The 24,892-nt window shown below is 43.5% G+C and overlaps 1 protein-coding gene across 2 annotated transcripts in view; it reads right to left on the reverse strand.

The window, feature by feature from the left end:
* Nucleotides 1-24,892, reverse strand: part of PTK2B (protein tyrosine kinase 2 beta) — a 145,082-nt gene that overhangs the window by 17,795 nt on the left and 102,395 nt on the right. For both annotated transcript variants that reach the window (XM_066594737.1, XM_066594733.1), the window contains exons 12-25: nucleotides 24,524-24,563; nucleotides 19,705-19,751; nucleotides 19,572-19,622; nucleotides 18,920-19,017; nucleotides 17,861-17,948; nucleotides 17,429-17,529; nucleotides 17,137-17,252; nucleotides 15,282-15,382; nucleotides 13,961-14,050; nucleotides 13,479-13,683; nucleotides 8,371-8,479; nucleotides 7,844-7,909; nucleotides 1,713-1,838; nucleotides 1,437-1,598 (exon numbers count right to left, since the gene is read on the reverse strand). In XM_066594737.1, the coding sequence (XP_066450834.1) occupies nucleotides 1,437-1,598; nucleotides 1,713-1,838; nucleotides 7,844-7,909; nucleotides 8,371-8,479; nucleotides 13,479-13,683; nucleotides 13,961-14,050; nucleotides 15,282-15,382; nucleotides 17,137-17,252; nucleotides 17,429-17,529; nucleotides 17,861-17,948; nucleotides 18,920-19,017; nucleotides 19,572-19,622; nucleotides 19,705-19,751; nucleotides 24,524-24,563 (1,400 nt within the window). The remainder of the gene's footprint in view (nucleotides 1-1,436; nucleotides 1,599-1,712; nucleotides 1,839-7,843; nucleotides 7,910-8,370; nucleotides 8,480-13,478; nucleotides 13,684-13,960; nucleotides 14,051-15,281; nucleotides 15,383-17,136; nucleotides 17,253-17,428; nucleotides 17,530-17,860; nucleotides 17,949-18,919; nucleotides 19,018-19,571; nucleotides 19,623-19,704; nucleotides 19,752-24,523; nucleotides 24,564-24,892) is intronic.

Genomic DNA, 24,892 nt, shown 5'->3' on the forward strand with positions numbered 1-24,892 from the left:
CTGCACAGTCCTTTCAGGAGGCGGGGATTTTTAAATCGCCAGTGAGCGTCCACCCTAAGACTGATTTAACCCCTAAAAGTCACATTGAAATTGGAAACATTTAGCTTAGGTTCACTTCTAACTCTTGAGTGACATAACTAAAGTGTTTCCCCTTTTGTGTTCCAGTGTATATCACTTTTTTAGTTCTTTCGTCAGTGTACCTGTATGACACCCTGTATTTTGCGGGATGAGTTCTAGTCCTTATGAAACCCAATTCTGGGTACATATAATATATTGAATTTTTTTAGTCCCTTTTTGCTGTGGTGCAATGGGAAAAAAAAAACTATTTCACCAAGACTTTCTGCAACTTATTTTTAGGGCATTAACCATATGGTATAAATATTAAAGGGGGCTTCCGAGTTGTACCATCTCCGTACAACCTCTGCCACTGACTCACAATGACTTGCATGAATGCTGTCTTCCAATAGGTGGCGCTGTAGAGGCATTATTCCATCTGCCCATTTGCGCAAAATGCTGAAAAATGACTTTGCTCCTGAAAGTCATTATTTCCAGAGAATGAAATACATCTCCCCCCTCCCGATGCCACTGCAGGCCGCAGGATAAGTGCCCATTAGCTTATTGATGTATCTACCATATAAGAGCATTACACCGATCTAACAAATGAGTCTCTGTCCCTCTAAATTAATGCATCATCTGATGGCCTGATGTGTGTGAGAAGACCCCAGCTATGATAAATGGTCCTGCGGTGATGATGTAAGGGTCTGCATGGGTGGAGCGAGTCTCCCCACTGTGTTGCCACTTTGATATCTAGTCTGGCATTGTAAAATAGGTTTCATCCTTTGGAGTGCTGAAGAACGGAATAAACAGTCAAACAAATTAAATTACTCCTTCATATTTAGCCGTTTTGGAGAACTGAAATGTGCACTATTTTGAGTGTGTACTGCCAAGTGTTTAGTTTCCCTGCAGTGCCCCCACAGGGGAAATAAAGTATTACACAATTATCATTGAAATCAGTGGTTTGTCCTTGTGATATATGGACCTGCTGAATTCCACAAGGCATTCTTCTGTAGCGGTGATGGATGATGGCTCAGGGCATCGATTTCTGCCTTTCCTACAGAAGTGGTTGAGCATGCACATCGCCGCTCCATTTACTGGGGCATTCAAGGGTATAGTTCCTGAGTTGTGAAGGGTCTCAGCAGTTGGACATCAGACATTTATTCTTCATCTTCTGAAGAGGCAATGAATGTCTTTGGTGCTAAGACCCCTTTATTTTGACATGATTGCCTACATTGGTTGGACCTATTATAGGTAATGGCATTAATGTCAAGGTTTACAATACAGAGGTGCATCTTGGCCAGGCCTCATATAGCGAAAGTCATCACAAAGCTCGAGCCTAAGGGTATATGACTCAAGCCCCTCATCAGACGGCTCCTCACCTTGAGGTTATTGACGAGGGTTCTTTCTTCCTGCTTCAGCCATCTGTTATCTTCCTTCATCTGCTGCTGCTGTCGATTTATCTCCTGTAGCATCTTTGCCCGTTCCTTCTCCCATATCTTCTGGGCTTCCTCTCGACTTCTAGGCTTAAGAAAATCCTCTTCCTTCCGAGCAATAAAGATACAGCACAGGTATAAATATCGTCCACTCTCGATCAGCGCACCCAACCAAGCTGACGGCAAATGGCACGGCACCATAGTCAAGCATGCAAGCCTTACCCTCATACTGCGACGTTTGATGATGCTATGGCGCGGGAGCGGAGGACTACGTGTGGAGTCAATTGGAGACTGGTATTCTGTTGGGCTACAGAGTGTGGGCGAGCTGGCACACAGACTCTCGGGCACCTGTGCAGAAAAGGTGCGGGCACAGACACAAACATACAGTTAGCAGCTTTGGCTATTGCAGACTAGAAAAGCACAGTAAAGAAGTCAACGCGACGTAGACAAGGCTGTGGTAATTAGCGGAAGCAATAGCGGCTTTACCAACAGTTAAACAGCTGCAGAAAGTCGAAACTTGAGTGAGTGGCACTGCCATGGGCAAGGCTGGACTTATACCACCATTGGCTTTCTAAGCCAACACTAAAACCACCCTTTTCTTTGATTGGTGTCACTGTATAGAGTTACCCAGCTTGTACTTATGAAGCAAAGGCGAGGGGAATAAGCCCTTGACCCTCTTATGGGTGAATTGATATGGTTGCATGTAGTGGCGCCACTAGGGGGCAAAATTATGTCTTCGTTTCCTAGGTCACCTCTTCCCAATTTATGTCCTAAAGTTCCCTCTGTCTTGGGTATGCTATAGCTTGTTGGTGAAGTGGGAAAAGGGTCAGGCTATATGGGACCTCCATTGATCCTCACAGTCACTATGGCAGCTTTTCAGATGAATGGCCAACTTTGTCGTAAACAGATGTCTTAAGTTCACTAGAAAAGGAGCTGTGCCCCCTCTACGGCATTCATATGCTCTAATAGTGTCAACCTCTTTAAGGGAGTTGAACCCAGATTACAAATCATCCCATCAACAGGATATCCACAGGGGAAAACTTGCTGATTGGTGGGGGTCTCACCACTGAAACCCCACCAATCTCGAAAATGAGGGTCCCATGTCACTTCTCCCCTATGCAGTGACATCAGAATGAATGGAGCGCGCCGGCTGAGCCACCATGTTCAGCAATCAATATTTTTTTTAACGTGGCTGACATAAATACCTGAGATCTTGCTGCTTGGCTATCACCGCAGTCCCATTGGAAGTGAATGGAGCAGCAGCATGCTTGTGGGACAAACACTCCATTCGGTTTCCTCCACACAGCAGGGTTACTGCACCCCCAAGTCTCCACACTTGGAGTCCCGTGTATCTTGGAGCATGGGAGACACGGGACTCCCATTCTTGAGATCGGCAGGGGTGTCAGCAATGGGACCCCCGCCAATCAGAAAGTCATCCCTTATCCTGTGGATATCCTCTGGATAGGGTATAAGTTGTAATATTCGTTCAACTCCTTTTCATTAAGAGATATGTGGGTGAATTCTAATAATTAATAGTTTAATCATAGAAATCTCAGATAAGTTTCACTTGCAATACCACTCCTGACCATTTGGTGTGCTGTTAGGAAGCAGAACAAACACACCTGAGAACAATCTGAGGCTCTAATCACATGGGCGCCTGAGATACTGGTCAGTGAAAAAAGCAATCACTTTCTATGAGATTTTCATTCTACTATCTTGCTATTTTCATACGGTTTTCAACCGTGTTGTTCTCTGCTCTGCACTGCCTGGCTCTTTTTTCACATGATCCCCATAGTAACCTGCTTTAAAAACCCATCTCACTCGCATGGAAATAACATGGCATGTGATTGTGTTGTGTTTTTTCGTGCTCCCATAGAAACTAATGGGCGATTCTTCAAGAATTGCACAAAAATAGGACAGGCAGCAATTTCTCTAACTACGATCACGTGAAAAATTGCTTGTGTGAATTAACTCTGTTTTTTTTCCGAGCGAGTCCTGCCCATCTTGGAATTGGACAGAACTTGCATTGAAAAATCACCCATGTGACTACACCCTAAGCATGACCATAGCTATTATACTGAACTATTACTAAAAAAAAATCCGAAAGTCCAAAAAAAAATCATTCTAATGGTGGGAAAAGGGTTGAAATAAGTAAAGAGTCCCCTTGTATCACAGCCTAGTGCAGAAGCCCCACCTCCCACCACTCTGATCCTGGAGGAAGCTGCAGTGGTCATGAGCATTCAGCCAATCACAGGATTCAGTGGCGATACATCATGTGACCGCCTGTGATTGGCTGAATGGTCACGTACATACAATGGTCAAGTCAATGACATGAGACTGTTGCAGCTTCTTCTGGGATCAGAGCGGCAGGGTCCAGGACTCCTGCGCAAATCTGGAAAGGACATTGAATTATATTGTATTTTTTACTATTTCTGCCCATTATCAGGTACATTTTTTTAGGAAAACCCTTTGAAAAAACAGCTAAATTGGCCACTTTTGCTTATTTTTCCAGCTGCCCTGTGTTATAGGTGGTCATTTCTATGGCCGAGCTCCTCCATCTCTCCTATGCCAATTGATATGACATTTAATGGTCCCATAAAGCTGCCGGGAATCGTAGAGACCAGAGCTGGATGGAGCTGCTCAGAAATGTACGTTGTGATCCGGGACCGGTATCTGAGCGGTGAGCACCCCTGACACCGAAAGATAACTTTTTCCAATCACACTAGAAATGTCTTGACTTTCGCCTGCTTTCTGATTAGACGACACGGCGGAGGCTCATTGTGAGCGCAGAGGTCTGAGCCGAAATCACATCATTTCTGCTGAACAGCAGGAAAGCAAATACAAAGGCTCGTCCGTCGCTGCGAGCGCGTCCGGCGAGGATATTACACAGCCCCCCCCATACAGATCTGCCAGTATCACAGAGGCAGCACACATCCAGGAAGGGAAGGGAACATTTTAGAATAAATGACTTCTCGTTCTAATATTCGGTCCATACTAGCAAGATTTACATTGACTTTTTCTGCTGCAGATAGACAGATGTCCGGGAGTTATGGAGGGGAGCTAGGACCAGGCAAAAATTACCATGATAATATCTCCGAGACCTGAGGGATCATATCCCAGCTCGGAGATACCGGGTCAGGCAGGGTCAGAGACATCTACAGCGCCTATAGACTCAAGGATGGCCAGAGAGATGATATTATATATCAGATGGTCAAAGATCTGGATTTATATGTCCAGGAAGACCTGAGATACTGTTATATGGCAGGGATCTGGGACTAAATATCAGGGATGGTCAAAGATTGTCCATCCATTCTCTTCCTCTGTAGCAGAGAGGACAACCGTGGTGGCTCAGTTCTTTGTAGTGCTGAGGTGTTGGTTCACATCTGTTCAAGACCAACATCCAGATGAGTTTTTTTACTTTCTCCTTGTGTTTATTCTTCTTGTTCTTCCCCTCCTATAGAGAAGAATCAACAAGTCTGGTGGCTCAGTTGTTACAACTGTTGCTTTGCAGTGCTGGAGTCGTAGGTTGAAAGCTTTTTACGTTCTCTTTGTGTTTATTCTTCCTATTCTTCTTCTCCTGCTCTGGAGCAGAATATACAAGGGGAGGTCAGAGATCTGAGATAATATGCCAGGGGAGGTCAGAGATAAGATGCCAGAGAAGGTTAGAGATGAGATGCCAGGGGAGGTCAGAGATCAGATGCATGGGGAGGTCAGAGATAAGATGCATAGGGAGGTCAGAGACAATGTGCCTGGGAAGGTCAGAGATCTGAGATAATATGCCAGAGAAGGTCAGAGATAAGATGACAGCGCGTGAGTTAGCCAATCACAGCATTAGCTTTCTGGAGGCGGGGATTTCAAGCCCCGAATCCAGAAAGCAATGCTCTGTCGGGGACAAGGAGAGAGCGACAGCCTGCAGAAGCGCCGCAGAACGCCGGGGACGGTGAGTACTGATTTTTGTTTTTTGACACTTTTTTTTTTTTGCTATACTGTATTCCAGGCGTATCCCAGTTGGGGGGTCGTCTTATACACCCAGTCGCCTTATACGCCGGAATATACGGTATAGGTAGATCACTTCATATCCATCGTTTATTCACAAGCAATGTCCAGCATGTACAATAGCCACATTTCAACAGCCAGTCTGCTGTCTTTGTCAAGCTTGTGAATAAACGATGGATATGAAGTGATCTACCTATACTTCAATTATTTCCTGGACGCTGGTTCTGCTCTCTGCAAAAACGTCTTACTCTTCATGCTTCTGGGATTCTGGTGTGTCTGGATCCGGGTGGCGTGCACGGCAAGAATAATCCCCCACACTTATATAGTGTTGTTTAGTGCTGCTGACTGGCTTTCATATATTAAAATATGCCAGGGGGGGGGAAGTCAGAGATAAGATGGATGGGGAGGTCAGAGACAATGTGCCTGGGAAGGTCAGAGATCTGAGATAATATGTCAGGAAAGGTCAGAGATAATATGCCAGGGAAGGTCAGAGATAATATGCCAGGGAAGGTCAGAGATAGAGATGAGCGAGTATACTCGCTAAAAGCAATTGCTCGAGCGAGCATTGCCCTTAGCGAGTACCTGCCCGCTCGAGACTGAAGGTTCGGGTGCCAGCGGCGGGCAGGGAGCTGCGGGGGAGAGCGGGGAGGAACAGAGGGGAGATCTCTCTCTCCCTCTCTCCCCTCCGCTCCCTCCTGCTGACTGCCGCTAGTCACCGCTCCCCCGTGCCGGCACCCGAACATTCTGTCTTGAGCGGGCAGGTACTCGCTAAAGGCAATGCTCGCTCGAGCAATTGCCTATAGCGAGTATGCTTGCTCATCTCTAGTCAGAGATAATATACATGGGGAGGTCAGAGACAATGTGCCTGGGAAGGTCAGAGATCTGAGATAATATGGCAGGGAAGGTCAGAGATAATATGGCAGGGAAGGTCAGAGATAATATGCCAGGGAAGGTCAGAGATAATATGCCAGGGAAGGTCAGAGATAATATGCCAGTGAAGGTCAGAGACAATGTGCCTGGGAAAGTCCGAGATCTGAGATAATAGGTCAGGGAAGGTCAGAGATAATATGCCGGGGGGAGGGGGGGCAGAGTTAAAGCCCATTTACACGGAGTGATGATCTCTCAGAAATCTCGTCCACACGGGACGGCCAATCCGCTGCGGTAAGTCCGGCTGAAACCATAAGATGCAGCATGTCTATTTACTTTTTTTTTTTTTTTTTCGTCGCGGCCGCGCTCTCCTCCATGGAGCGCCGGCCGCAACGGAAAAGCAAGCGGCCGGGCTGCTTCAAAGCCGCCGCGGCTTAAACCACGGCGGTTCTCCCGGCGGAAATCTCGCGGTTTTTGCTGCGGCCAAACCGCGAGATTTCCGACAGGAATACGCCCCGTGTGAACCCAGCCTTAAGTGTGCAAATGAAGCCTTAGTTGAAAGCAGTTTATACCCGGAGGCTCTTATCTGCATTCAGCTCCTTTGTTCTCCAGCAGGTTAAATAGCTGAAACAATGCTATCAGAACTACCCGTGGAGAACTCAGCCTGCGGTCCTGATAAGACCCTGTGATGATTTTTAGGCTGGCTTGAATTTAAGGATCACTGGGCAGTGCACTATGGCCGCGCATTTAGATGCAACGATTATCGCTTAAAAGATGGCTTTTGAGCGATCATCGCTCCGTGTAAATGGGCCTTTAATATGCCAGGGGAGGTCAGAGATCAAAACTCTTTGATACCATGTTAGCAAAGACATTTGAGAATATATTTCCATACCCGAGATCCGTCCTACTCAGGAGTGTGAGGCGATGACCTTACTATCACCACTTTCTGAAGCCATATTGATGTGAATGTTGCCCTCAGAGCAATGAATACAAGTAATATGAAAACTTGCTTTGTGCCCAACTATGGTGATTCCATGCCATAACATGAAAGGGGTTTTCCACGCAAATACTACTAAGTGATCGGCTGAGGTCTGCCGCTTGAGACCCTGGCCAACCACCTATTCAGGCGCCCGCTGTCAGTGACACATTACACAGGGTTGGAGCAGAAAGAGTTGGCTCCACGCCTGTATAGCAGCTGGCACAGTCCTCATTAAAATCAATAGAGTGACAAATGTGTCTCTATGCACAGTAATAGGCAAACTAAAGGGCGATGGGTAAGCTGCAACTGATGAACATCTGGGACTACTTCCTGCAGTCCTCTGTGCCTTGCTGCAAGTTTCTCCAAAACTACTGCACAGATACATCCAGCAGACATGACACTGTAACAGCGTGCCTGTCGCTCCTAGTACTGCCCTCAGATCGCTGTGAAAGGATGGGGGCAGATTCCTTTTCAGCAGTGAGGCGAGCGCTCTCCTGTTGTGACTGTGTACCTGGAATTGTAGATTTGGCGCCAGTAGATTCCCTGGTGCCGACGCTTTGTACTTTGGACGACTTGGCTGTAGGAGTAAGAAAAAAAAATTATTTGCCACGACACGGACAGCTGCTGCAGACAGCGTGTATTATGTGCACATACAGATGTGTCCTCCCTCTTGGCTGGATATGATCAGATGTATATGTGAGCCGATGACATCATTCCATGATGATGTCATAAAATCTCCATCATATGCCTGTCTATTGTGTCCAGAGGCTGTTGTGTATAATGCAATGTTCTATGGTTATGTTATTGGGGAGCAACATTGTACTGAATTTACATCATGTTAGATATAGACTGTTACATTTTAAACAGCATCAGCTACTGTAGGGTTGTCTGTATGAAGGCCAAGCAGGACTAATAACCTGAGGATAACAGTGGAGTTGTGTAGTAATCAGATCAATTCCAGCAATACAAAAGTCAAAGTTGCAGATTCCCACTTGTTGTGATGCGTTATAGAAATCTCTGACAATTACAATACGATACCTTTGGTGGGGGCTCCTGTGCTTGAATTGGTTCGATGATTTTAGGGGGACGATGCCGGTTGTTCCTCTCTTGGTCTTTTGCAATTTCTTTCTCTGTCTGATAGATGTCACTGCAGATGTAAAGAGAAAAAATATAAAGACCAGAACGATTAATACTGACCTCACAAAGAAACATGCTGTAAAATATACTGCCCCAACTGCCAAGAATATGACTACTATAATACTGCCCCCTATGTACAAAAATATAACTACTATAATACTGCCCCCTATGTACAAAAATATAACTACTATAATACTGCCCCCTATGTACAAAAATATAACTACTATAATACTGCCCCCTATATACAAGAATATAACTACTATAATACTGCCCCCTATGTACAAAAATATAACTACTATAATACTGCCCCCTATGTACAAGAATATAACTACTACAATACTGCCCCGTATGTAGAAGAATATAACTACTTTAATACAGCCCCCTATGTACAAGAATATAACTACTATAATACTGCCCCGTATGTAGAAGAATATAACTACTTTAATACTGCCTCCTATGTACAAGAATATAACTACTATAATACTGCCCCCTATGTACAAGAATATAACTACTATGATACTGCCCCGTATGTAGAAGAATATAACTACTATAATACTGCCCCCTATGTACAAGAATATAACTACTATAATACTGCCCCGTATGTAGAAGAATATAACTACTTTAATACTGCCTCCTATGTACAAGAATATAACTACTATAATACTGCCCCCTATGTACAAGAATATAACTACTATAATACTGCCCCGTATGTAGAAGAATATAACTACTATAATACTGCCCCCTATGTACAAGAATATAACTACTATAATACTGCCCCGTATGTAGAAGAATATAACTACTTTAATACTGCCTCCTATGTACAAGAATATAACTACTATAATACTGCCCCGTATGTAGAAGAATATAACTACTATAATACTGCCTCCTATGTACAAGAATATAACTACTATAATACTGCCTCCTATGTACAAGAATATAACTACTATAATACTGCACCCTATGTAAAGGAATATAACTACTATAATACTACCGCCTATGTACAAGAATATAACTACTATAATACTGCCCCCTATGTACAAGAATATAATTACTATAATACTGCCCCCTATGTACAAGAATATAACTACTCTAATACTGCCCCCTATGTACAAGAATATAACTACTATAATACTGCTCCCTATGTACAAGAATATAACTACTATAATACTGCTCCTATGTACAAGAATATAACTACTATAATACTGCCCCCTATATACAAGAATATAACTACTATAATACCGCCTCCTATGTAGAAGAATATAACTACTATAATACTGCCCCCTATGTACAAGAATATAATTACTATAATACTGCCCCCTATGTACAAGAATATAACTACTCTAATACTGCCCCCTATGTACAAGAATATAACTACTATAATACCGCCTCCTATGTAGAAGAATATAACTACTATAATACTGCCACCTATGTACAAGAATATAACTACTATAATACCGCCTCCTATGTACAAGAATATAACTACTATAATACTGCCCTCTATGTACAAGAATATAACTACTATAATACTGCCCCCTATGTACAAGAATATAACTACTATAATACTGCCCCCTATGTACAAGAATATAACTACCATAATACTGCCCCCTATGTACAAGAATATAACTACTATAATACTGCCCTCTATGTACAAGAATATAACTACTATAATACCGCCTCCTGTGTACAAGAATATAACTACTATAATACTGCCCCCTATGTACAAGAATATAACTACTATAATCCTGCCCCCTATGTACAAGAATATAACTACTATAATACTGCCTCCTATGTACAAGAATATAACTACTATAATACTGCCCCTATGTACAAGAATATAACTACTATAATACTGCCCTCTATGTACAAGAATATAACTACTATAATACTGCCCTCTATGTACAAGAATATAACTACTATAATACCGCCCTCTATGTACAATAATATAACTACTATAATACTGCCCCCTATGTACAAGAATATAACTACTATAATACTGCCCCCTATGTACAAGAATATAACTACTATAATACTGCCCCCTATGTACAAGAATATAACTACTATAATACTGCCCTCTATGTACAAGAATATAACTAATATAATACTGCCCCCTATGTACAAGAATATAACTACTATAATACTGCCTCCTGTGTACAAGAATATAACTACTATAATACTGCCCCCTATGTACAAGAATATAACTACTATAATCCTGCCCCCTATGTACAAGAATATAACTACTATAATACTGCCTCCTATGTACAAGAATATAACTACTATAATACTGCCCCCTATGTACAAGAATATAACTACTATAATCCTGCCCCCTATGTACAAGAATATAACTACTATAATACTGCCTCCTATGTACAAGAATATAACTACTATAATACTGCCCTCTATGTACAAGAATATAACTACTATAATCCTGCCCCCTATGTACAAGAATATAACTACTATAATACTGCCTCCTATGTACAAGAATATAACTACTATAATACTGCCTCCTATGTACAAGAATATAACTACTATAATACTGCTCCTATGTACAAGAATAGAACTACTATAATACTGCCCTCTATGTACAAGAATATACCTACTATAATACTGCCTCCTATGTACAAGAATATAACTACTATAATACTGCCTCCTATGTACAAGAATATAACTACTATAATACTGCTCCTATGTACAAGAATAGAACTACTATAATACTGCCCTCTATGTACAAGAATATACCTACTATAATACTGCCCCCTATGTATAAGAATATAACTACTATAATACTGCCTCCTATGTACAAGAATATAACTACTATAATACTGCTCCTATGTACAAGAATATAACTACTATAATACCGCCTCCTATACTCCCATGTACAATAGTATTGGCTTCCTGCATCCTTGGTGGACTAAATTATAGGAGGAACAATTTAAATTAGGCTAAAAACTGAATTTTTAGGTGTGACTATAGGCGGCAATGGTGATGATGCTGGTAGGGGGGGGAAGCATTAATTACATTCAGTAGCACATGGTGGTTGCCTCAGTCATCATTGTGTAATCAATTAATGAAGGTGACTACTTGGTAACAGAAGAGTACACGGCTTTGTGCCGAGTCCCGGGCTGATGCTGGAATCATCCATCATTGTGTCACCGCAGCCATTAGTCTCTCAGGGTCCGCTTCTTGAGCACGCTCTTCACTCCGCTGCTATAAATAGTGGAATATGCCAATGGAGATGGAAGTTTTTGCACTTTTATGGATATATTACACTATTTATTTTAGTGTTTTGATCAGCAGTAGATTTTACCAGGGTGTAGTCCGCTCAGTAACTCCGCTGATGATGATTTAGGGAGCCCCGTCCATCCTGCTCCATGTTCAGCTGCTGTCTGGAGTTTTCTCCTAAATCTCCCCCAGATTTTCTTACATGGACCCTCATACATAACTTCACTCACTTGTTCATGACTAATGCACCTTGTAGGATGCAGAGTAGGAAATAAGACATTTTTAATCTAGAGTCAAACTTCTGAGGTCTGGTGAACTTCTCTGATAGATTGGAAGACCCAGTATCTGCTGAGTGGCCTTGAAGCTCCAAGTAGCGTTGACTTGAGTAGATCCAGTAGATGCCAGTTGGGAATCATTGTTGGCCCATAGAGTACCTTTAAAGCAACCTTCCAGTCCCCAACCAGAGGAAGTGAGGGAGATGAAGTAATAATACCTGACACTCTTCTTTTTTGCCTTTACCCCCCTGGATTTGGTTTATATGGCCTCTCATAAGTCTTCCAAGATGGTGGCCCTCCAGTTGTCACTTCCCTATGCACACTGTACGTCAATATTCTCCACCACTTCACATTACTCTGGTTGGCCAGTGCTGCTCGGTGTAGTATCTAAGACTTCCGAAGCACCACTAATGCATTGGTAGTCTAAGAAGGCGCCCATATTGGAAGTCGTAAAAGAGACCATGGGATCCAGTGGATCCGAAGAACAAATGACAAAGTGAGAGTGCCAAGTAATATTAAATTCCCCCAATGGTTCCATGACAAATTTGGTACTGGGATCAGGACGTCACTTTAACATTGTATTATATTGTGGTTCAATATGGCCACCACCCCTTGGCCACAACCTACTTCAGCTACCAAACATGCTACTTTCATTCATGCAGCAGTCTTTACCCTTGCACCTCCTATCTTTCTTGGCCCTCTTCACAGGAACATCTGGCCTGCATACTGAGTAATTTTTTTCACTGGCTGAAGTAGGCCTTTACCATTACCACTGGCCACCTCAATTGTCTCCCTTGGGTCCTCCTGCCAGTACATGTAGGGGGCCTGATCCTCACCCCAACAGGCTAGATGTCGCCGTACATGTGTTACAATTCACATTCTCTGGCCCAATATGGTACCCATCATCGTTGCTACTTACCATGGCGTCCTCATACTTGATGATGGTAGTAATGATGCTCTACCCATGTCACCATGTGAAGCTGGCACTGTCCCCTATGATGCCACGTCTTTAGGGCCAGTGACATGCCACTCACTTGAATTAAGGGGGTGGAGAGTAAGTTAAATGCTTCATGCACCCCCACCTTACATAGCTAGTGAAACAAAGTGCCCTAATGTACCTCATAGCCTTTGTTCCGGGTGAAAGAAAGCCTTACTATGGCTCTGGGTCATGGTCAAAGCTGGGGGGAAAGTAATAGCCAGACTTAGGATTTTGGGTACACCTTAGTCTCCATTTTATCATATTTGGGTTGAGCCAAATATGGTGGTTTGGGTTCCACTTTTCCCAGTACTTCTGTTATACCTCATTACCAAGAGCGGTGATAAGTGCTGGATGAGTGAACATGTTCAGCTTTGTCAGTTGGAGTATTGACAACCACCTAGGGCAGAAACGTGAGCAGTTGTCGATTCCCCTCCCCCACTTCTCCTGCCAGCACTTTATGCAATGTGCATCACTTTGGGGTGATGATGACTTCTCACAGGAATAAGTTCTTCCCAGAAGCTACATAGTTTCCTTACCTTAAGCTGCAGACCAACTCCGTGAATTTGGGTCTTTCGAAAGGGTCATAGGTCCAGCATCGCGTCATTAGTGTGTAGAACGTCGGGGGACACACATCCGGCTTTGGCAGTCGATCTCCTTTCTCAATGACGCTGATCACGTCTTTGTTCTCCAGCCAGAAAAAAGGTTGCTTGCCATAGGATAGGATCTCCCACATACAAACCCCTAAACCAGAAAGATGATGGATTAGATATTTAACTAGTCACAGGGCAAAACTTTTTTCAGAAATGGGGCCTTGGCCAAGTACCCTCTCCATACCATGGCTATGATCAGGAATCTGCTTATGCATATTCCAATGGGCATGTCGTTAATCGAGATCGCCATTACTGGGATTCAACAGGTGAGTGGACAGAGATCCTAACCCATTGCATTGTGGATTGGCCTGTTGACCTGGTTGGCTTATGATGTTACCAGATCTATGGGGTGCACCAAAATGTCTCACCAAACATCCAGACATCACTGGCCGAGGTGAAGCGTCGGAAGTTTATCGATTCTGGAGCCATCCACTTAATAGGCAGACGGGTTACAGAAGCTGAGGAAGAGACATAAAAGAAAAGGTCTTGTTAAAGGGGAAGCTCATCTGAATTGGACCTTGTGACTCATGCTAAAAACATAAGGAGAAGATCACATCGGTGGTGGTCAATGAGATTGGATTCACCAGTTTTCAAAACTTGGAACTCGTGATTGTGATCCTCTATGTATCTTTCTAAATTCCAAAAGACCATTTTTAGCTTTTTTGCTATTAAAGGTATTCTTTCAGCAGGTTCATAAAGTTTGACTTGGAGCTGAGCTTCCAGTCATGGGGGCGGGTCTTGCTGGCTTGTCCCTACTTGCATCATGCAGATTGACAGCTCACTCCCCTTTTGTGTATAGGGAAAGAGCTGTTACTCTGCATGCTGCCGGTGGAGAGAGGCCGGCGAGGCCCGCCTCCGTGACTCAGAGCCTAAGTCAAAGGGAAACTTCATGAAGCTGGTGACAGAATCCCTTTAAATTAATCAGAAATATAACAGTACAGACATCAGGTCATACAAGCCACTAATGATTTAGGCCCAACTCTTATGGTATAACCCTTGAATTAAAGGGGTTCTACAGTCAAAAGCTATGGATGACCTATCCTTAGAACCCAGGACTCCCGCTGATCAGCAAATCTAAAGGAGATGTGGTCGACCTGGAGTGCTCAAATAGTGCAGAAGTCTGATATGGTAGTGCAGCGCTCTCCGAGAGAAGTCAATGAGAGAGAGCTGTCCTACAGGGCCTGCAAACAGCTATGTGAGCCCACAGGCCAGCCTGCGGCTCCTTCAAATTAGCTGATCGGCGGGGGTCCCGGATGGTGGACCCCCAGTAATCTGCTAACTGTGTCTAATGCTGAGGATAGGTCATTAATATCTTTGAATTGGAAAGATATTGATGACCTTTCCTTTTCTTCCATGTTTGGAACCCTGGATAGAACCCTTGTTGGGCTGCAGAAGCTTGCCACAAGTTGTTGGCTGTCTGTGCGCACTCAATTTACAAAAATGTAGGGAGACGAGTATTACACTCCACCCCCTAAAATAAATCACCTTCTTTAGGGTAATAAAACGCCCCTTTGAAGTCCCTTCTGCCGTGCAATACATTCTGAGAACGCAAGTGAGCCACAAAGGGTGTTTGTCAGCATTTTAGTGAGAGATTCCATTTTATCGGCAGAATTTTGAATGCAGCTCTGAAGTTTAAGAAATAATGTAACTAAAGATAAGTACAGGATGAGTCAGGCGATCAATACTAACCTTTATAATACTCCTCTTCTTCTATGTACCTGGACAGTCCAAAATCTCCCAACTTCACACACTCATGAGAAGCCACAAGTATATTCCTGACGGCAATGTCCCTGTAAGAGCAGATGCAAGGTTGTAGAATTCTTACTACACATCAGAGTTACAATTCCCGGTCCCCCAAGCAGTGGCTTCCAGCTGATCCATTTGTGGAGCTGCAGCTCTGCTTGTTCTGATTAGCCTCTGCATATAAGCACGAGCCCCCCACCAGCTAAAGGGCACCTGGCATGACTTCTGTGTGCATAAACCTGGCTACAGCGGTAAAACAATGAAATATTAGACTTTAGGGCGCCCACCCACTGGCGTTTGCGATTTTCGTGCGTGAAAAACGCCGCGTTTTCGCGGCATTTTTCCCGCGTTTTTCGCGGCATTTTCGCGGCTTTTCCGTTAATTTCCATTGACTTTCATGGGTGCATTAGGAGAAAAATAAGGACACATATGCAACTGACAGTTCCTATGTTAAAAAACGCAACGCAACGCAAAACGCCAGTGGACAGAAGTACATTCAATTCTAATTGCTCTGCAGAAAAAACGCAAAATGCAAAGAAAAAAAAATCGCCAGTGGGTGGGCGCCCTTACAGAGTAAAATAAACATTTTGATCAACTAATGACCAAGATGTTGAAAAAGGTGGTATAAACCATCTACACGTAAATTCAGAGACGGTTCGGCCCACCTATAGGTGACTTTCTTTACTAAAATGTTTTTTTCCATACATAGCGAGCACATCGTCTGAAGTGGCCAGTATCCAAATCTTGTCTCATTTAGAGCAGCAGATCGCCCCCCAGAGGCCGCTTATGATCATATTGACAACTCACATCCTCCGGGTTTCTATATGAACCCCCCTAAGGTTGCTTGTCCACGGGCGTAGCCGCCGCCCAGGAGCAGGAGCCGGCACACGGATCTCCGCTGGTTAGCCTATCTGACAGATAGGCTGACCACGGAGGACCGAGGGGAATCGCAGCAAAATCGTAGCACGCTGTGAATTGCCGGCCGCGAGCGGAGAATCACAATGGCTCGCCGCTCATGGACAGGGCGGCTGCGCTCTCCATAGCAACACTATGGAGAGCGTTCACTGCGTTCCCCGCGGCCGGATTATCGCCGCGGGGAACACAATGCAAACCCGCCCATGGACAGGCAGCCTAACACTCCATGACATACAGTTATATCATTGAGGTCCAGGGCTTGTACGGAAGAGGATCAGGGGTCGATCCCGCTTCATACACCGTGGGTGTAGCTCTCTGTGACAGATGACACCCGCCTGCAGCATCTGTGATGAGTCGATTGAAGCTTTTTTTTTTGCCCCAAAGATTTTTTTTAATCAGTCCAGCAAAAAAGAAAAAAACTCTATAAATTTGGTTTCGTCGCAATCATACTGACCCGCAGAATAAAGATATTGTGTCATTTATGCTAGCGTTTGTATGCTGTAGAGACAAGACCCCCTCCCCCTCCCAAGTTGGCAGGATTGCTTTTTTTTCCCCATTCTACTCCACTTAGAACTTTTTAAAAGTTCTTCAGTACATTACATGGCACCACTGAAAAATACAACTCGCCCCGCAAAATACGAGCCCTCAGACAGTACGACGATAGATAAATAGAACATCGACAGCACACAGATCTGACCTCCATGGACCTTGCACATTGCATGTCCTGTACTCGTCCATGAATATGGACAAAAATATAAATTATGACTCCAATAATTGTGTGTGCCGACACAGGACAGGCACTAGGGGCAGAGGTGAGCATCTCTGAAGATCAGATTACTGTAATGCTGTAAATACTCAGATCTACAAGCCGCTCTGCCGTCGTTACCTGTGGACGCAGCTTATTCCTTCCAGATAGGCCAGAGCTTTACAGATCTGCAGGGAGTACAGGACCATGGTGAGGACCTGCAGGGTGTTCTTGTGCTTCTCCAGATACTGCCCGAGCTGCGGAGAGAACAAGATCCATTAACAGCAGCTGATCTGCTTGCTGATGGTTTCCACCAAACAGAACAAAGTAAAATAAATATAGAAAGAAAGCAGCTTGTGCTGACAGGACGCATCAGATGTTAAATTTGGGTCCAAGAACTTCATGTTCGGCAATGGCTGCCTTAACTTATTACCTCCCCAAATGGGTAGAGCTCCATCACTATCCAGATGGGGTCTTCTTCAATAATCCCGATCAGCTTCACAATGTGCGGGTGATCCAAATTCCTCATCAGATCTACCAGAAGAAAGGAAAATGGTTACCCTAAGTATTGGGCCAGAGCCAACACAATCATAGAGCAGGATCAAAAAAAACCTTAAAGAGACAGCCTTCTCTAAGAGTAGCAGCGCCCCCTACTGATCAAGTAAATGTGAACTTCCATGAAGCATGGACACATTAGATAACAACTTGAAGGCCAAGAATGAAGAGTAACACAACATCGTCAGTGAGTCACAGGAAGCCAAAGCTGACCGTGCTGCAAATTTTGCATTAGGTTTCAGGCCAATTGTATTTCCCATAGGGACCCATGGAAGTTGCCGGGACGTAGATGACGGCTATTGACACTCACAAGCTTCACTCATGAACTTCTCCTTCACGTCCGGAGCGCAGTCCTTCTTACACGTCTTCACGGCAACATTCACTTTCTCTCCTTTAAGCTGAGAACAAAAGAAATGATAATTAACTTTGGCACTAAAAAAATGCGCCAAAGTTCTGAGCAACTCACATTGTAGAGCAGACCAGTTACCTCCAACCTGCGGTTCTAGAGTAGCTGCAAAACTAGTGGTACCGGGTGTCTCAAAAGTGTGGGAGCACCCATATAGGATGAAAATTGTTGGGCAGGCAATGATACGATTTTGCATACAAGCTGCGGGAGAAGGGGAAAACCTGTTAGGCCATGACACCGACATGACGGCCATTTTGAATACCATCATCTAGGGTCCAACTCAAATTTTTCCAATGGGAAGGTAGTTGTGTGATATATCAAACTGGTAGAGAATTTCACCAGAAAAACATGGTGGGCTTCATTTTAACATAACTTTATTCCTTCTTATGTTAACACTGAGTTTTCTTCATTTTAGGCAATGTGAATAATTGCGTTATCTCAAGCAGAATGTGTTAAGATTCTTATGTCAGGTGAACGAAGCACAAGTGTCATCATCACAGATTTCAATCAGCACCACCCAACCAGACCTCCCATTACCCAGAGTGCAGTGGCCAAACCTCTTGCAAAAGTCCAAAAAACAAGTACTGTCGCCGATCTGGATGACCAATAACCATTACTGATGAAGCATCAGCAACCGCCATTCTGGCCTCATCCATATATCACACACCTACTGTCCCAATAAAAAAAAATTAAAGTTGAATCCAAGATGGCGGCATTCAAAGTGGCCGTCACATTGGTGACATGGCCTAATAGGTTTCTCTCTTCCCCTGCAGCTTGTATGCAAAATTGGATCACCGCCTACCAAACCATTTTCATTCTGTATGGGGGTTTCCACACTTTTGAGACCCCCTGGAGTATACATGCACACAATGAAAAAAATGGTGGAGGCAATTCAAACAGGGCGCCACCTATTGGTCTTCTTGATGTAGAGCGGTCACGGTCTCCCCTCTGTTAGGTACTTACCTCATTCTTATATACTCCATCATAGACTTCTCCAAAAAAGCCTTCTCCAAGGATCCTTCCCAACACTACATCATCTCGGCTCATGGTGTAGCGGAGGCCTGTAGGGACATAGATGGAAAAGAAGTGACTCAAAATGAGAAAACTGGGTGCAGCAGAGCTGAATTTGTCATTTATGTAGGGCTGCAGGTCACGACTAACATGTTCAATTAAAGGGGCTTTCTGCCCCGTTTATAACTGATGACCTATCCTCTGACTAGCTCATCAGTAGTTGATAGAGGAGGCGTCTGGAGATCGTCCGGCCCGCTCTCCAGTAGGAGAAGTAAGGGAGGGGGGCACCCGCAGAAAGTTTGGTACGGATCGACAGCAGGTTTTACTCTTTCAACTGAAGGGGTTAATTCTGCTGCGGAACCGCAGTAAAGTCTAAGCTGATGGTGCGGATTTTGATGCGAATCCACTAGCGCACTCATGAATGCACCCTAAATGAGAGGCATCCTCACTTACTAGTCACAGAGTACATGTCGGCATCATTCAGACCAATCATATATGGACGCCAGCATTTGCGCAGGAAGATTTGGTTCACCGCCGCACATGCTCATGGTACAGCAGCTGACAACTGATCCCCCTACTAATGATCACAGTGTATGAGACCTACCTGCAGACCTCTGCTCCGACTCCTCCGGGATTTCGGCGTATATGTCAGACTCTAGACGGGGGAGGGGATGGTAAGTCAGCAGATAATGATATAACTATTTATTACTGAACTGCAGCAAATCCCCAGAACTCACCGAAGCTGCTGCCTTCTTCCAGCCTCGACGTCCTATCCGGCATGTCCCTGCAAAGGAAATGCTACGGCTTAGTATCTACAGAAGAAAGGCATTATGGATCTTGTAGTAAAGCATTATAGCGGACGGAGATCCGTTTCTTAATCTAGAGCACCAGCTTCCCTGCATGATATAATTCTGTCTGCCTGCAGCCGCCACTAGGGGGAGTTCAGGAGCTCACTGCAGACTGAGTTATCATAGAATTCACTATATAAACGGTATATAGTGAGCTCCCTCTAGTGGAGACTGCATAATTGCATGCTTCCATTCTAGGTCACTGCAGGGGATTTGAAACTCTGTATCAGTAACATTTTTAAGATCCACCATATTTGCTGCGAGATATTTTGTTTTAGGAGGTAGAAATCTGCAGTCGGAGATTCCACCTAAAAGCAGGGCAGCTGAGCGGAAAGCGAATGGACCCCATTATAGTCAATGGGGTCCGTTCGGCGCTGTTCGGTTCTGTCCTAAGACGGAGTCATCCATCCACGGGGATTCCGCTTTCCTGCTACCCAACATGGAGCAGGAAAGCGGAACCCCGAGCGCAGATGTGAAACCATCCAAACTCATTCATCTCACAGCTGAGGGTTTGCTACTACTGCATCCCGTCTAGACAATCCTCTGCACTTCCGACTGATACATTTGACCTGCACTGATACATTGTAACAAACTGTCAAGACTGGAGAGAGATTTGTGCTGCTGAAGTATTTACTTCAAATAGAGGGCTATATACGACAAATTTACTAGAACTGTGCAGGTTTCATCCTCTGATTGCAAACACGGATGCTTCTATTCTCTGAGAGCAAGCAGTGATCTTGAAATTGTGGATTGAAACACAAGTTATATAAGAAAGTTACAGAACTTTCCAATTAATAGGTTTTATTTCTATAAAATTGAAAAACTACTTTAACCGCCTCCTGAAAATCTATAGTATGTGCGATTATACCCTAACTGTGGTCTAGTAGGCAGAGCAGGACACAGCGGGTCATCCCGGTGAGCATCTGGCAGTGACTGACAGCCCCACCATAAGCATCCAGAGCAGAGAAAACTCTATTCCTGGCCGCTTATGGAAGAGTAGAACAGTCTTTGTTGTGTTCTGCTGCCACCTACATAAGGATTTGAGAACTGCATGGTGAACAGAAATAGTTAAAGTGCAGCAAAGTTTGTAACAAGTTTTCTAGACCCACCGGGTTCTCCTTGCCCTCATCTGCTGCTGTTTGCACCATTTCATGCCTGTAAATTCAGATTTTTGTGTGGTTTTTCCATTTTTCTATCGTTCTGCTGTTTGTTATCAGGGAGGTGGCTTGTAACAAGCCTAATATTCTGCCAGTAGTTCACTGTCCTGACTTCCTTACATTTACTTCCCATGTTGCATTGTACTGTTTCTGGTCTAATCAGCAGGGATGGAGTGCCTGAATGCCCACTCCTCAGCTCTCCGAGGACATCAGGCATTCAATGACACTCTGGCCAAAGTAAACCCACTATAATGTGTGTGCGCAGGGGCGTAACTAAATGCTCAGGGACCCAGGTGTAAAAGAACAGCTGCCACCCCCCCCCCCCCCCCCACTCCCTACCTGTACCGGTACCCATACCTAAAGTCATGACTCATGACTCATTTCCTGGACTACATAAAAATTTGTTTATAGCCCCTCAGGCTAATTCCACGCAGGCGAGTGTGATATCTGCCCGTCAATTACAGCCTGATACCGTGCTTGCCAGCATGCAATTTTGCAGCAGATGCAAGGTATTTTTGTACCAAAAACATCTCACATCACTCCAGGGAAGTTGTGATCCTTCGCCAGAGCGGACAATGGGGAAACCTTGCATCGCATCACGTGCACCCGGTACGTGGTGCATTGCTGCCACAGGCCTCATTGGAAACAATGGGAGATGCGATGCAAAAGCACACAGAAAGATAGGGCTGCAGAGAGCTCATATCTCCTGTACATAATTATATATGTACACCTGGTATAAGTTATACATCTCCTGTATATAGTGATATGGAGCATGTTGGTATAACCTGGGTATCTCTAGTATATAGTTATATATGTACATTTGGTATAACTTATACATCTCCTGTATATAGTGATATGGAGCATGCTGGTATAACCTGGGCATCTCCTGTATATAATTATATATGTACACCTGGTATAAGTTATACATCTCCTGTATATAGTGATATGGAGCATGCTGGTATAACCTGGGTATCTCTAGTATATAGTTATATATGTACAGCTGGTATAAGTTATACATCTCCTGTATATAGTGATATGGAGCATGTTGGTATAACCTGGGTATCTCTAGTATATAGTTATATATGTACATTTGGTATAACTTATACATCTCCTGTATATAGTGATATGGAGCATGCTGGTATAACCTGGGCATCTCCTGTATATAATTATATATGTACACCTGGTATAAGTTATACATCTCCTGTATATAGTGATATGGAGCATGCTGGTATAACCTGGGTATCTCTAGTATATAGTTATATATGTACAGCTGGTATAAGTTATACATCTCCTGTATATAGTGATATGGAGCATGTTGGTATAACCTGGGTATCTCTAGTATATAGTTATATATGTACATTTGGTATAACTTATACATCTCCTGTATATAGTGATATGGAGCATGCTGGTATAACCTGGGCATCTCCTGTATATAATTATATATGTACACCTGGTATAAGTTATACATCTCCTGTATATAGTGATATGGAGCATGCTGGTATAACCTGGGTATCTCCTGTATATAATTATATATGTACAGCTGGTATAAGCTATACATCTCTTGTATATAGTGATATGGAGCATGCTGGTATAACCTGGGTATCATCTGTATATAGTTATATATGTACATCTGGTATAAGTTATACATCTCCTGTATATAGTGATATGGAGCATGCTGGTATAATCTGGGTATCTCCTGTATATAATTATATATGTACAGCTGGTATAAGTTATACATCTCCCTGTATATAGTGATATGGAGCATGCTGGTATAACCTGGGTATCTCTAGTATATAGTTATATATGTACATCTGGTATAAGTTATACATCTCCTGTATATAGTGATATAGACCATGCTGGTATAACCTGGGTATCTCCTATATATAATTATATATGTGCAGCTGGTATAAGTTATACATCTCCTGTATATAGTGATATGGAGCATGCTGGTACAACCTGGGTACCTCCTGTATATAATTATATATGTACAGCTGGTATAAGTTATACATCTCCTGTATATAGTGATATAGAGCATGCTGGTATAACCTGGGTATCTCCTGTATATAATTATATATGTACAGCTGGTATAACTTATACATCTCCTGTATATAGTGATATGGAGCATGCTGGTATAACCTGGGTACCTCCTGTATATAATTATATATGTACAGCTGGTATAAGTCATACGTCTCCTGTATATAGTAATATAGAGCATGCTGGTATAACCTGGGTATCTCCTGTATATAATTATATATGTACAGCTGGTATAAGTTACACATCTCCTGTATATAGTGATATAGAGCATGCTGGTATAACCTGGGTATCTCCTATATATAATTATATATGTACAGCTGGTATAAATTATACATCTCCTGTATATAGTGATATGGAGCATGCTGGTATAACCTGGGTATCTCCTGTATATAATGATATATGTACAGCTGGTATAATCTATACATCTCCCTTTATATAGTGGCATGGAGCAATCTGGTATAACCTGTGTATCTCCTGTACATAATTATAGATCTACAGCTGGTATAAGTTATACATATCCCTGTATATAGTGATATGGATCATGCTGGTATACCCTGGGTATCTTCTGTATATAATTATATATGTGTAGCTGGTATAAGTTATTATCTCCTGTATATAGTGATATAGACCATGCTGGTATAACCTGGGTATCTCCAGTGTATAATTATATATGTACAGCTGGTATAAGTTATACATCTCCCTGTATATAGTGGTATGGAGCAAGCTGGTATAACCTGGGTATCTCCTGAACATAATTATAGATCTACAGCTGGTATAACTTATACATCTCCCTGTATATATTCCAGCAGGATAATGCTCGGCCGCACACACAAGGGGGTCACAGAAGCCCCAACAACATTGTCACACCTCCATGTCTGCCAATCGCCAGATTTATCACCAATAGAACATGTATGGGAACATCTGGGATGCCAACTTCAACAGCCTATGAGTTTACATGATCTAGAGGCTCATTTACAGCAAATGTGGAGCGATATGCCGCAGGATACCATACAGAACCTGTATGCCTCCATGCCTAGTACAAAGGCAAAGACTGAGGAGATTGTTATCACAGTGTCTGCAGATCTGTCTGCCCTCCGTCTGTAAGTGCAGGGGAGTTGTCTGTAAAGACAGCCCCTCCGCCTGTTGCTCAGAAAACACATCTGTTACTAGGGAAGCTCTGTACCTAACAACAGAGAGTGGATTGCAGAGAAGCTGGAAGGGAGACCCCTAGTGGCAGCCAGTTCAAATGTGATTTACAGTGGAAAAGCAACACGTTTTTTAATGCAAGTATGTTACAGAAAGGATGAGACTGACACAAACTAGGAGATGAGCAGCAGTTGCCCGAGAAGTCCCTGCCCCTTTAAATGTGGTCTAAATTGTGAAGAAAAAATAAAAAGCAGACAGAGCCTGACATAATCTGTTATTGGTCTGGTTTTTGCTCCATGCGGGGTATTTTGAGGCATCATTGCTCCACTTTCCTGACATTTCAAAGACTTGGAGGTGGAGGTTTTACTTACTGGGTGGGAATTCTGGGCAGACTGATCCGCTTGTCATTCTCTGGGATACAAAATAATATAAAAGCTCCATTAATCATCATAATAGAACACAAGTGAATAGACACCAATCATAAGAGCTGCTGCTTCTGTCCCCGTCTGTAATGTCAGATGTGAGGTCACACTCAGGGGTGTAGCTATAGGGGGGTGTAGCTATAGGGGGGGTATAGCTATAGGGGCTAGCAGTCATACTCGGCCCGAGTGCCTGTATAGTGCAATGGCTCTTTTGCTACGCAGTAAGACAAATATACCCCAAAGTGGTGGCTCCTGGGAGGTGTTGTAGGCGTTCCTGGGCAGCTCATGGGCGGGTCTTAAACATCCCACATATGGGAA

This window comes from Eleutherodactylus coqui, chromosome 1, assembly GCF_035609145.1.
Source record: "Eleutherodactylus coqui strain aEleCoq1 chromosome 1, aEleCoq1.hap1, whole genome shotgun sequence".
NCBI classification, from domain to species: domain Eukaryota; kingdom Metazoa; phylum Chordata; class Amphibia; order Anura; family Eleutherodactylidae; genus Eleutherodactylus; species Eleutherodactylus coqui.